The sequence below is a fragment of the Oncorhynchus kisutch genome, linkage group LG26, assembly GCF_002021735.2.
Source record: "Oncorhynchus kisutch isolate 150728-3 linkage group LG26, Okis_V2, whole genome shotgun sequence".
Classification (NCBI taxonomy): domain Eukaryota; kingdom Metazoa; phylum Chordata; class Actinopteri; order Salmoniformes; family Salmonidae; genus Oncorhynchus; species Oncorhynchus kisutch.
In genome coordinates, this window is record NC_034199.2 from 43,008,171 (window position 1) to 43,021,961 (window position 13,791).

At 45.3% G+C, this 13,791-nt stretch overlaps 1 protein-coding gene across 1 annotated transcript in view; it reads left to right on the forward strand.

Annotated features, from left to right (window-relative positions):
- Positions 1-13,791, forward strand: part of LOC109871093 (glypican-6) — a 164,075-nt gene that overhangs the window by 24,050 nt on the left and 126,234 nt on the right. Inside the window, exon 2 of the mRNA XM_020461923.2 lies at positions 11,791-11,949. Within this exon, the coding sequence (XP_020317512.2) occupies positions 11,791-11,949 (159 nt within the window). The remainder of the gene's footprint in view (positions 1-11,790; positions 11,950-13,791) is intronic.

A 13,791-nucleotide genomic window follows, 5' to 3' on the forward strand; every position in this document is an offset into this window, starting at 1 on the left:
ACATGGTTAGCAGATGTTATTGGTCACATACACATGGTTAGCAGATGTTAATGGTCACATACACATGGTTAGCAGATGTTATTGGTCACATACACATGGTTAGCAGATGTTATTGCGAGTGGAGCAAAATGCTTGTGCTTCTAGTTCTGACAGTGCAGCAATATCTAACATATAATCTAATAATTCCTCAACAACTACCTAATACACACAAATCTAAGTAAAGGAATGGAATAAGAATAAATAAATATACGGATGAACAATGACAGAGCAGCATAGGCAAGATGCAATAGATGGTATAAAATACAGTATATACATATGAGATGAGTAATGCAAGATTTGTAAACGTTATTAAAGTGATTAGTGATCCATTTATTAACGTGGCCAATGATTTCAAGTCCATATGTAGGCAGCAGCCTCTCTGTGTTACTGATGACTGTTCAACAGTCTGGTGGCCTTGAGATCGAAGCTGTTTTTCAGTCTGTCGGTCCCAGCTTTGATGCACCTGTACTGACCTCGCCTTCTGGATGGTAGCGGGGTGAACAAGAAGTGGCTCGGGTGGTTGATGTCCTTCATGAAAATGGATTTCCTTTGGCCTTCCTGTGACATCAGGTGCTGTAGGTGTCCTGGAGGGCTGGTAGTTTGCCCCCAGCGATGCTTTGTGCAGACCTCACTACCCTCTGGAGAGCCTTGCGGCTGTGGGCGGTGCAGTTGCCATACCAGGCAGTGATATAGCCCGACAGGATGTTCTCAATTTTGCATCTCTAAAAGTTTGAGGGTTTTGGTTGACAAACCAAATTTATTCAGCCTCCTGAGGTTGAAGAGGCACTGTTGCGCCTTCTTCACCCCACTGTCTGTGTGGATGGACCTTTTCAGTTTGTCTGTGATGTGTACCCTGAGGAACTTAACTTTCCACCTTCTTCACTTCTGTCCCGTTGATGTGGAAATGGGGGTGTGCCCTCTGCTGTTTCCTGAAGTCCACGATCATATCCTTTGTTTTGTTCATGTTGAGTTAGAGGTTATTTTCCTGACACCACACTCCGAGTGCCTTCACCTCCTCCCTGTAGGCTGTCTCCTCGTTGTTGGTAATCAAACCTACTACTGTTGTCATCTGCAAACTTGATGATTGAGTTGGAGGCGTGCATGGCCACACAGTCATGGTTGAATGGGGAGTACAGGAGAGGGCTGAGCACGCACCCTTGTGGGGCCTCAGTGTTGAGGATCAGTTGAGCGGAGGTGTTGTTTCCTACCTTCACCACCTGGGGGCTCATCAGGAAGTCCAGGACCCAATTGCACAGGGCGGGGTTGAGACGCAGGGCCTCAAGATAAACGATGAGCTTGGAGGGTACTATGGTGTTGAATGCTGAGCTATAGTCAATGAACAACATTCTTACATAGGTATTCCTCTTGTCCAGATGGGATAGGGCAGATGGGATAGGGCAGTGTGATGGCGATTGCATCGTCTGTTAACCTATTGGGGCGATAAGCAAATTCAAATGGGTCTAGGGTGACCGGTAGGGTGGAGGTTAGAGGTCGACCGATTAATCGGAATGGACGATTAATTAGGGCTGATTTAAAGTTTTCACAACAATCAGAAATCGGTATGTTAGGACACCTTTTATTTAACTAGGCAAGTCAGTTAATAACTTCTTATGGCTGGGGGCAGTATTGAGTAGCTTGGATGAATAAGGTGCCCAGAGTAAACTGCCTGCTACTTAGTATTAGTATATTTGGATAGAAAACACTCTGAAGTTTCTAAAACTGTTTGAATGATGTCTGTGAGTATAACAGAACTCATATGGCAGGCAAAAACCTGAGAAAGAATCCAAACAGGAAGTGGGAAATCTGAGGTTTGTAGGTTTTCAACTCATTGCCTATCAAAGATACAGTGGGATATTGGTCAAATTGCACTTTCTAAGGCTTCCACTAGATGTCAACAGTCTTTAGAACCTTGTTTGACGCTTCTACTGTGAAGTGGGGACGAATGAGAGGGGAATGAGTCAGAGGTCTGCCAGAGAGCCACGAGCTCAGTCTCGCACGCTCATGTGATAGTTAGCTTGAGTTCTAGTTCTAACTAGTAACTGATTACATTTAGAAAGTAACTTCCTAACCCCGTTTACAGTGTGCCAATGAGAAATCTGTATGTCCCCCCCCCCCCACTCACCTTTTAGTTTGTGCCTTTTGAAGAAACATGTAAGTACAGCCTATTCCCCAGACATACACAATGTCTGTGAACGTTATTGTTCAGGATCTGACTCACTCTCACCAGTATGCTAATCACTGCAATGACATTCAATATATATATATATATTTTTTGTTTTATTCACTTACATGACAATGTGAGGACAAGCAGATGCTTGCATGCATGTGTGAAATGTGCTGTGTCTGGGGAAAGCAGGAGCCCTGTTCTGCACCCTGACAGCTCTGATAACCAACTGAGTGGACAGGGATTGGGCTAGTGCTGATGTGAGGTTGCATTGGGACACATCTCAGGATTTCACCATCACAGCCCTCTTAATACTAGATGACTGCCAGAGAAACACTTTGATGCCAGGATATTAGCAGGAAATAATGTCCCCCTCAGCCATCAGAGCCCAGGTTCACTTCGGTCACATTCAGCCATCAGAGCCCAGGTTCACTCAGGATTACATTCAGCCATCAGAGCCCAGGTTCACTCAGGATTACATTCAGTCATCAGAGCCCAGGTTCACTCACGATCACATTCAGCCATCAGAGCCCAGGTTCACTCAGGATTACATTCAGTCATCAGAGCCCAGGTTCACTCAGGATTACATTCAGTCATCAGAGCCCAGGTTCACTCAGGATTACATTCAGCCATCAGAGCCCAGGTTCACTCAGGATTACATTCAGCCATCAGAGCCCAGGTTCACTCAGGATTACATTCAGCCATCAGAGCCCAGGTTCACTCACGATCACATTCAGCCATCAGAGCCCAGGTTCACTCAGGATTACATTCAGCCATCAGAGCCCAGGTTCACTCACGATCACATTCAGCCATCAGAGCCCAGGTTCACTCAGGATTACATTCAGTCATCAGAGCCCAGGTTCACTCAGGATTACATTCAGCCATCAGAGCCCAGGTTCACTCAGGATTACATTCAGTCATCAGAGCCCAGGTTCACTCAGGATTACATTCAGCCATCAGAGCCCAGGTTCACTCAGGATTACATTCAGCCATCAGAGCCCAGGTTCACTCAGGATTACATTCAGTCATCAGAGCCCAGGTTCACTCAGGATTATATTCAGCCATCAGAGCCCAGGTTCACTCAGGATTACATTCAGTCATCAGAGCCCAGGTTCACTCAGGATTACATTCAGCCATCAGAGCCCAGGTTCACTCAGGATTACATTCAGCCATCAGAGCCCAGGTTCACTAACGATCACATTCAGCCATCAGAGCCCAGGTTCACTCAGGATTACATTCAGTCATCAGAGCCCAGGTTCACTCAGGATTACATTCAGCCATCAGAGCCCAGGTTCACTCAGGATTACATTCAGCCATCAGAGCCCAGGTTCACTCAGGATTACATTCAGCCATCAGAGCCCAGGTTCACTCAGGATTACATTCAGCCATCAGAGCCCAGGTTCACTCACGATCACATTCAGCCATCAGAGCCCAGGTTCACTCAGGATTACATTCAGTCATCAGAGCCCAGGTTCACTCAGGATTACATTCAGTCATCAGAGCCCAGGTTCACTCAGGATTACATTCAGTCATCAGAGCCCAGGTTCACTCAGGATTACATTCAGCCATCAGAGCCCAGGTTCACTCAGGATTACATTCAGCCATCAGAGCCCAGGTTCACTCAGGATTACATTCAGTCATCAGAGCCCAGGTTCACTCAGGATTACATTCAGCCATCAGAGCCCAGGTTCACTCAGGATTACATTCAGTCATCAGAGCCCAGGTTCACTCAGGATTACATTCAGCCATCAGAGCCCAGGTTCACTCAGGATTACATTCAGCCATCAGAGCCCAGGTTCACTCAGGATTACATTCAGCCATCAGAGCCCAGGTTCACTCAGGATTACATTCAGTCATCAGAGCCCAGGTTCACTCAGGATTACATTCAGTCATCAGAGCCCAGGTTCACTCAGGATTACATTCAGTCATCAGAGCCCAGGTTCACTCAGGATTACATTCAGCCATCAGAGCCCAGGTTCACTCAGGATTACATTCAGCCATCAGAGCCCAGGTTCACTCAGGATTACATTCAGTCATCAGAGCCCAGGTTCACTCAGGATTACATTCAGTCATCAGAGCCCAGGTTCACTCAGGATTACATTCAGTCATCAGAGCCCAGGTTCACTCAGGATTACATTCAGTCATCAGAGCCCAGGTTCACTCAGGATTACATTCAGTCATCAGAGCCCAGGTTCACTCACGATCACATTCAGCCATCAGAGCCCAGGTTCACTCAGGATTACATTCAGTCATCAGAGCCCAGGTTCACTCAGGATTACATTCAGTCATCAGAGCCCAGGTTCACTCAGGATTACATTGTCATCAGAGCCCAGGTTCACTCAGGATTACATTCAGTCATCAGAGCCCAGGTTCACTCAGGATTACATTCAGTCATCAGAGCCCAGGTTCACTCACGATCACATTCAGCCATCAGAGCCCAGGTTCACTCAGGATTACATTCAGCCATCAGAGCCCAGGTTCACTCAGGATTACATTCAGTCATCAGAGCCCAGGTTCACTCAGGATTACATTCAGCCATCAGAGCCCAGGTTCACTCAGGATTACATTCAGCCATCAGAGCCCAGGTTCACTCAGGATTACATTCAGTCATCAGAGCCCAGGTTCACTCAGGATTACATTCAGCCATCAGAGCCCAGGTTCACTCAGGATTACATTCAGTCATCAGAGCCCAGGTTCACTCAGGATTATATTCAGCCATCAGAGCCCAGGTTCACTCACGATCACATTCAGCCATCAGAGCCCAGGTTCACTCAGGATTACATTCAGTCATCAGAGCCCAGGTTCACTCAGGATTACATTCAGCCATCAGAGCCCAGGTTCACTCAGGATTACATTCAGTCATCAGAGCCCAGGTTCACTCAGGATTACATTCAGTCATCAGAGCCCAGGTTCACTCAGGATTACATTCAGTCATCAGAGCCCAGGTTCACTCAGGATTACATTCAGCCATCAGAGCCCAGGTTCACTCAGGATTACATTCAGCCATCAGAGCCCAGGTTCACTCAGGATTACATTCAGTCATCAGAGCCCAGGTTCACTCAGGATTACATTCAGCCATCAGAGCCCAGGTTCACTCAGGATTACATTCAGTCATCAGAGCCCAGGTTCACTCAGGATTACATTCAGCCATCAGAGCCCAGGTTCACTCAGGATTACATTCAGTCATCAGAGCCCAGGTTCACTCAGGATTACATTCAGCCATCAGAGCCCAGGTTCACTCAGGATTACATTCATCCAACAGTATTCTGCACTATAGTCAGACATGCGGTGAGAGTAGTTTGCAATCTGCACAGCAATACTAAAAAAAAAAAAAATCCTTTCACCAGAAAGGAATATAATAAATGTGTTTATCATACTGCTGGCATATTCTGTGTTCCTCTAAAGATAGGCCTTAAAAAAATAAAAGCTATTCAAAGAGTATGCTGTCTGTACCACTCTTTCTTCTCTGGCTAATGGGGAATTTATTGTATTCCATTGTGTACCAACGGAAACATATCTTTGTGTCCACTGTGCTGTTTTAACCTTGGCCATGTAGCACATGCAGAGGGCACCTTGTTTGAGTGGAGAGGTCCCTTGAAAGCTCCTTATGGGATGTAGACTCATTTTAAGTGATGTTTTTCTCTGTTGAGACTGCGGGAACACACTGCTGGGTCTACTTGAGGATCTCTTTGTGTGTGACATGTCGCTGATGGAGAGCTGCACTCAGACCTTTGACCAATGGGACCTCCCTGACTCCCACCAACCTTTGGCCCATTAAAGTGTTCACTAGAGTGTTCACACTGGATGCCAAACGTTTCCTTTTATAGACCGTCAGTGACCTACCTAAAGCTGAGTTTTCTTTTGACCTGTGAAGTAAACAAAACCAGTGTTTATGGTGCAGTCATAAGCTGTGGGGAAAAAAAACAAAAAATAGCTCTGAACAAACTGTGCGTGGGTTCAAACCTCATGCTGTCACATAATGCAGGTTGGCATTTACTGGGATGACTCACGTACTGGAGGCAGCTCTGCATGGTAGTCACTAGCTGGCACAGCCACAAAGTCATAAAATCTGATTTTAGACCTAACCTGAACTCTGTTAGGTTCTGAACAAACCGAGTAAAAACTCAAACGGTTTGAGATTTTCCTAATCGTCCAAGTTTATTCACCCACTGGGTCATACAGCTGCAAATATACATAGACATGTTTACAGAAGCACATATAGTATATGTATACCCTCCTACTAGGTGACGTCAACTCCTTGCACATCTAGACAGCCAATGCATCTCTGTTGCTAGTCAGGAACTTAATTGGTTCCTCTCACTGGTGTAGTCATGGCCCTGCCTCATGCTCGATTTTTTTTTCGGGTGGTGTATGTGTGTGGGATACCACTGTTCCTTCTCACTTCATCTGACCTGACCTCGGGCAAAATTCCTCACTTCTCCCTAATCCACGACTGTCCTACCTTATCAGTGACTGAAACCTGACTTTTGCCCTTTGCCTCTCTCCTTAGGAGCCATGAGATTTTACAATAACATGTTTTGACAGAATGTAAACTTCCTGCACTCCCCTTTGTCTCACTCTGTAACTTAGTTGTTTTCCACCCTCCATTGACCCCAACACATACATTCCTTATATATGTAAAGTAATCAATAAGTTCTAGTGTGGTGACATGAGTAAGTATATTTCAAGCTAGAATCCAACAGATAATCTGGGTGGCCATTTGATTAGTTGTTCAGAGGTTTTATGGCTTGGGGGTAGAAGCTGTTAAGGAGCCTTTTGGACGTAGACTTGGTGCTCCGGTACCGCTTGTCATGCAGTAGCAGAGAAACCAGTCTATCATTTGGGTGTCTTTCACAATTTTTCGTGCCTTCCTCTGACACCCTCGAGTATATTGGTCCTGGATGTCAGGAAGCTTGGACCCAGTGATGTACTGGGCCGTACGCACTACCCTCTAGCGCCTTACAGCAGATGCCGAGGAGTGGACATACCAGGCGGTGATGAGGATGCTCTCGATGGTGCAGCTGTCAAACCTTTTGAGGATCTGTGGCCTGATGCCAAATCTTTTCAGTCTCCTGAGGGGGAATAGGCTTTGTCGTGCCCTCTTCACAAATGTCTTGGTGTGTTTGGACCATGATAGATCGTTGGTGATGTGGACACCAAGGAACTTCTCTCGACCCGCTCCACTTCAGTCCCGTCGTTGTTAATGGGGGCCTGCTCGGCACACCTTTTCCTGTAGTCCACGATCTGCTCCTTTGTCTTGCTCACCTCACATTGAGAGAGAGGTTGTTGTCTTGGCACCACACTGCCAGGTCTCTGACCTCCTCCCTATAGGCTGTCTCATCGTTGTCGGTGATCAGGCCTATCACTGTTGTGTCGGCAGCAAACTTAATGATGGTGTTGGAGTCGTGCTTGGCCATGCATTTTTGGGTGAACAGCAAGTACAGGAAGGGACTAAGCACGCATGCTGACTTCCTGACGGGCCACCCCCAGGTGGAAAGGGTAGGCAACAACACGTGAACACACTGGTGTTGAGGATCAGCGTGGCAGACGGGTTGTTGCCTACCCTTTCCACCTGGGGGTGGCCCGTCAGGAAGTTGTTGCCTACCCTTTCCACCTGGGGGTGGCCCGTCAGGAAGTCCTGTATCCAGTTGAAGAGGGAGGTGTGTAGTCCCAGGGTCCTTAGCTTATTGATGAGCTTCATGGGCACTATGGTGTTGAACGCTGAGCTGTAGTCAATCAACAGCATTCTCACATAGGTGTTCCTTTTGTCCAGGTGGGAAAGGGCAGTGTGGAGTGCGATTGAGATTGTGCTGGATATAATGAAAATTAGATTTAAAAGTGGTGGAATTGCCCCAAAGTATTTATTTTCCTTCATGTATGTTTACGCTGACTTTGCCACTGCCCATCTAGTAGAAATAGCTCAGCTCCACCTCCAGGACGAGATTTACCCAATAAACGTCAACCTCCTCACGTGACCTCCTCACGTAACCTCTTGACATAACCTCCTCACATAACGTCCTCACATAACCTCCTCACATAACCTCCTGCCCTCACTGGTGGACATTGCTGTTCTTCTTTATGGCTGAGGTCAAATCGGCTCCTTCCAGAGGAAGCTGAACTGATTCCCAAAGTTTGCTTAACCTGCAGGCTTCTGACTAAATAACATCTCAATTCTATTTGGGCAGTGAGAGGTCGAGGCAAATTCTGAAATTTGCGCATTTTCAGAGGGCTGACTGGGGTACTTGCTTGGTTGCTTTTAGGTTTTTAACAAAAAAATGACACAACACACTCAACATATTTTTTATGTCAAGAATCATTGGTTCGTCATCACGTGATTTTAGATTATTTCTCCACATTTGGTCTTCAAAGTGATGTTGCAGTTGTCATAGTGTGACATGCTGAGGAAAAGCTGAATCAGCGTGGTCCATGGAAAATAGAATGGGGATGTAGATCATTAACTTGTAATTCAGTTCAGCTTTTCATGCATGTCATCAATAGTAATGTGATTTTCATCTGAATGGCAATAACTCTGTTCTCTCTACAGGCTACACATAGAATACTTATTGGCAATATTAACATTTACATTATGAAAAATAGTAGAAAATAGAAGCCAGAAAGACATGGAATGTGTTGATTAATACATTATGATCTAAGAACATTGGACAAGTTGTAAATATCATTAAACAATCACCTATTGTCCCATACAAATGTAAATCCTATAGCCAATGTCATATCAGTTCTCATGATTCCTTCATTTACTGTAAATATTTTGGGGAAAAACCACCAGGAATGTTTCTGAACGCTCTCCTAGTGTGATTAACATGATGATAAACAACAGAAACATGATGATAAACAACAGAAACATGGTGATAAACAACAGAAACATGATGATAAACAACAGAAACATGGTGATAACAACAACATGTATAACGAAACATGATGATAAACAACAGAAACATGGTGATAAACAACAGAAACATGGTGATAAACAACAGAAACATGGTGATAAACAACAGAAACATGATGATAAACAACAGAAACATGGTGATAAACAACAGAAACATGGTGATAAACAACAGAAACATGATGATAAACAACAGAAACATGATGATAAACAACAGAAACATGATGATAAACAACAGAAACATGGTGATAAACAACCCAGAAACATGATGATAAACAACAGAAACATGGTGATAAACAACAGAAACATGGTGATAAACAGCAGCGAAACGTGGTGATAACCAGCAGAGAAACGTGGTGATAACCAGCAGAGAAACGTGGTGATAACCAGCAGAGAAACGTGGTGATAACCAGCAGAGAAACGTGGTGATAACCAGCAGAGAAACGTGGTGATAACCAGCAGAGAAACTTGGTGATAATCAGCAGAGAACGTGGTGATAACCAGCAGAGAAACGTGGTGATAACCAGCAGAGAAACGTGGTGATAATCAGCAGAGAAACGTGGTGATAATCAGCAGAGAAACGTGGTGATAATCAGCAGAGAAACGTGGTGATAACCAGCAGAGAAACGTGGTGATAACCAGCAGAGAAACGTGGTGATAACCAGCAGAGAAACGTGGTGATAACCAGCAGGGAAACGTGGTGATAACCAGCAGGGAAACGTGGTGATAACCAGCAGAGAAACGTGGTGATAACCAGCAGAGAAACGTGGTGATAACCAGCAGAGAAACGTGGTGATAACCAGCAGAGAAACGTGGTGATAACCAGCAGAGAAACGTGGTGATAACCAGCAGAGAAACGTGGTGATAACCAGCAGAGGAACACATGTCTTTGTCCTCAAGTGATAAATTAATCCTGGCATGAATTTCATCTCTGGGCTACTGGCAATTTTAATTTCATTTGTTTGTGTTCTACCAACATAGGGAGCTGGCTGAAAGTTGTGAGAACGGAATGATTGCATGGGGAGAGGGTACGTGTGTGTGTGTGTGCGTGAGAGAGATAGGAAGCAGTGTCTGCCACTGTCTCATCCAACCAGACCTAAGATTACTGTTATATACTATTTCTGGTTATGTTTTCAAGGCCTTTACTTTGTTACACTAGCTCGTGCTGATAAATGCTGCACATATTAATGCTGCTTTGGATTGAGGTGTGCTGTAGCATGATTTAATGGCTGGCTTCGCAGTCACGCACCATGGCTAATTCACATAGAGGGATCGAATCCCCGAGCTGACAAGGTAAAAATCTGTCGTTCTGCCCCTGAGCAAGGCAGTTAACCCACTGTTCCCCAGGCGCCGACGACGTGGAGGTCGATTAAGGCAGCCCTCCGCATCTCTCTGATTCAGAGGGGGTTGGGATAAATGCGGAAGACACATTTCCGCTGAATGCATTCAGTTGTACAACTGACTAGGTATCTCCCATTCTCCTTCCCCATCAGGCACAACTGACTTTGTTCTGCAGGAGAATGTCCTACAGTACATTTCACAGGCACACCCTCATCCCTTTTAATACATTAATACATACATGAATACATTTAACATGTAGAGTCAACAGAAACACTGTAAAGCAGTAATCATAGACTAGATTCAGCTGCGGGAACATTTTTTCTTGAGCGGATGGTCAGGAGGCAGGAACATAATTACAAATCATTTATAGACTGCGAATCGACCGCAAGAAGCCAAAACAGAGGACTAAAATAGAATCACTTCAAACATAGCTTGCATTTGTATACAATCACACACATAACTATTTTATACGTGGTAATACTTTGGAACAGATTTCCAAAATGAAAATCAATTGGAGCTGATTTATTTTATGTCCCCCCATGTTTATTTATTATTTGCTCAGAGAAGTTGGGGGCCATATAAAATCACCCGCGGGCCAAATTCTGCCTACGGGCCAACAGTTGGGGAACCGTAACCCTGCACTAGAGGAATCAACACCTCTAGATATTAAATCGTTGTATTTTATTCACTCTCATAGCGCTTCGTTACAGGCCCTCAAAATATAATGTAATTCTCTTACCGGTAAACCTGAAATTATCTGACAGTTCAGGCTCTTTAATTAAATTCAGTAATGGTTGCATGCAGAGACTGGTTCACATTGAGAACACAGTGTAATAAATAGCTGTTATTAGAATTGATCCAGTCATTTTAAGCAGCTAACCCCTGGCTTGTGGAGATATTGTGGATTTCGGCTCCCTCTCATTTGTGTTAAAGACATTGACAGCACTTTATTATCATGTTTTGAGTAGCACAGCTTGACAAATAGGACTTTATTTTATAATTAAATAATGAAAAGTGACTGCACATTGACAGTGAACGAGAAGTGCACGGCATTGTTAGAGCATCAACAATACTTCAAATGTCTAAAGATGAGGATTTAAAAAATTTATTTCTATTTTTAGTCTGAAATCATAGTGATATCAATCTATAGAGAAATCACTGATATTACTCTATTACAAAAAAACATTAAAATCAGCATCCCATTTGTCAGAGAGCTGTAGTTTATTAATCAACCCTCCTTGTGTTAGTTGAATATCATTTCTAAATGTGTTTGTAGTTTTGGTCTGCTGTTTTATAACATGATAGATCTGTGTGACTGAATAGCATCTCTGTGTTTTTCCAGGCGACCATCTTCGTGTATGTGCTCAAGGGAGCACCTGTTGCACCTCTGAAATGGAGGACAAGTTTGGCCAACGGAGCAAGCTGGAGTTGGAGAACCTGGTCGATGAAACTAGTCATGAATTACGAAGCACCTTTGTCTCCAGACATAAAAAGTTTGACGGTAAGACACGTTTCTGGTGTTGTTTCTAAAAACTCTGCTTTTGTTTATCTGCAATACTCTCTTCTCAATTGTTTCTCACCTACATATTCTTTCATTTTGAGCCACCTATAGAAGGCGGCTGAGGGGAGAACGGCTCACAGTAATGGCTGGAACGGAGCGAATGGAATGGCATCAAACACCTGGAACCATGGAAACCATGGAAACTATGTGTTTGTTGTGTTTGATACAAGTCCACTCATGCCCCTCCAGCCATTAACAAGAGCCTGTCCTCCCCAATGAAGGCGCCACCAACCTCCTGTGCTCTATATACAGCTACTTGAGGATCCCTGAACAAAGTTTGTTCTGTTGACTTCTATTTCAGTTTTGCTTACTGTTGTGTTTGCAATTTAGTTGACTTGCTCTGGAGGGCATTTGAATTATAAATCATCATGAAGACTGTGAGTACCTCCTTTGGGTTAGACAAGCATGGCCTCTTGCACCACATATTGACAGCTGGAACCAGTAGCGTAGAGCATCCTCCTCCTCTAATACATCTCCTATAGCAGGTCTGCAGCGGCAGTATGTAGGATCCTGACTTCCACAGTGACTCTTCTGACAACCTCTCCTGACCGCCCTCGGCTCAGAGAACGGAGATTCTCTTTGCGGAGATATATTTGTTTTTACGCCTCGCCCTTGACTTTCACACACACTTCCTGCTGATCGTCCTCTTCCCAGTGAGTCCCTGCTTGTTATGGTTTAATGAGCAATAACACAAATCTCTCCAATGGCAACCCTCAGCAGTATGGGCAGCAGCTGCTCATCAGGACTATGGAGATAGAGGAGATGGGGGTAAATCATGTCAATTATGGGATGTCATCCCACAGCCATCCATCCTCCTGTCACATCTCAGTCAGCGGCTTTTTATAAAATATAATTTTATTATGTGATTTATGTTAGAGAAACTCTGTGGAGAAAGTGTCTGTGTGCTGGCTCTCCCTGCTCCAGATGGGGCTTCTTTTAACCTTATTTGGTTCAACCAAAACCATATTGTGCTTCTGTTTTGGGTTGGATATGTTTCAGTTGGCTCACTGTTAACACAGGGAATTCAGGGAGTTTGTAAACGTTAAGCCAAGCAGTGGCCTTGATTCAACAGTGCTCTCTCCAGTGTGAGGAGCTAAGGGCTTTCACAGATTAGTCCACAGTGTCAGTGCAATGCTTCTCAATAACATGAGCTCTCTCTCTCTCTCTCTCTCTCTCTCTTCTCAATAACAATGATCTCTTCTCTCTCCCCTCTCTCCCTCCTCCCTTCGTCTCTCTCTCTCTCCTTCTCGTCTCTCTCCTCTCAGCCCTCTCCTCCTCGCCCTTCCCTCTCTCTCTCGTCCGCCTCTCCCTCTCTCTCGCGGCCTCTCTCTCTCATCTCCTCGCCCTCTCCCGTCTCTCCCCTCCCTCTCTCCCCTCTCTCTCTGCTCCTCCTCTCCCTCTCTCCCTCTCCCCTCTCCCTCTCTCCCCTCTCCCCTCTCTCCCTCTCCTACCCTCTCTCTCTCCTCCTCCTCTCTCTCACCCTCCTCTCTCTCTCCCTCTCTCTCTCACCGTCTCCTCCCCTCTCCCTCTCTCCCTCTCTCCCTCTCTCTCTCACCCTCTCCCTCTCTCTCTCTCTCTCACCCTCTCTCCCCTCCTCCCTCTCTCCCCTCTCCCTCTCTCCCTCTCTCACTCTCTCTCTCCCTCTCTCCTCCCTCTCCTCTCTCTCTCTCTCTCTCTCACCCTCTCTCCCTCTCCCTCTCCTCCTCTCCTCTCCTCACTCTCTCCTCTCCCTCTCTCTCTCTCCCTCTCCCTCTCTCTCTCTCTCTCTCTCACCCTCTCTCC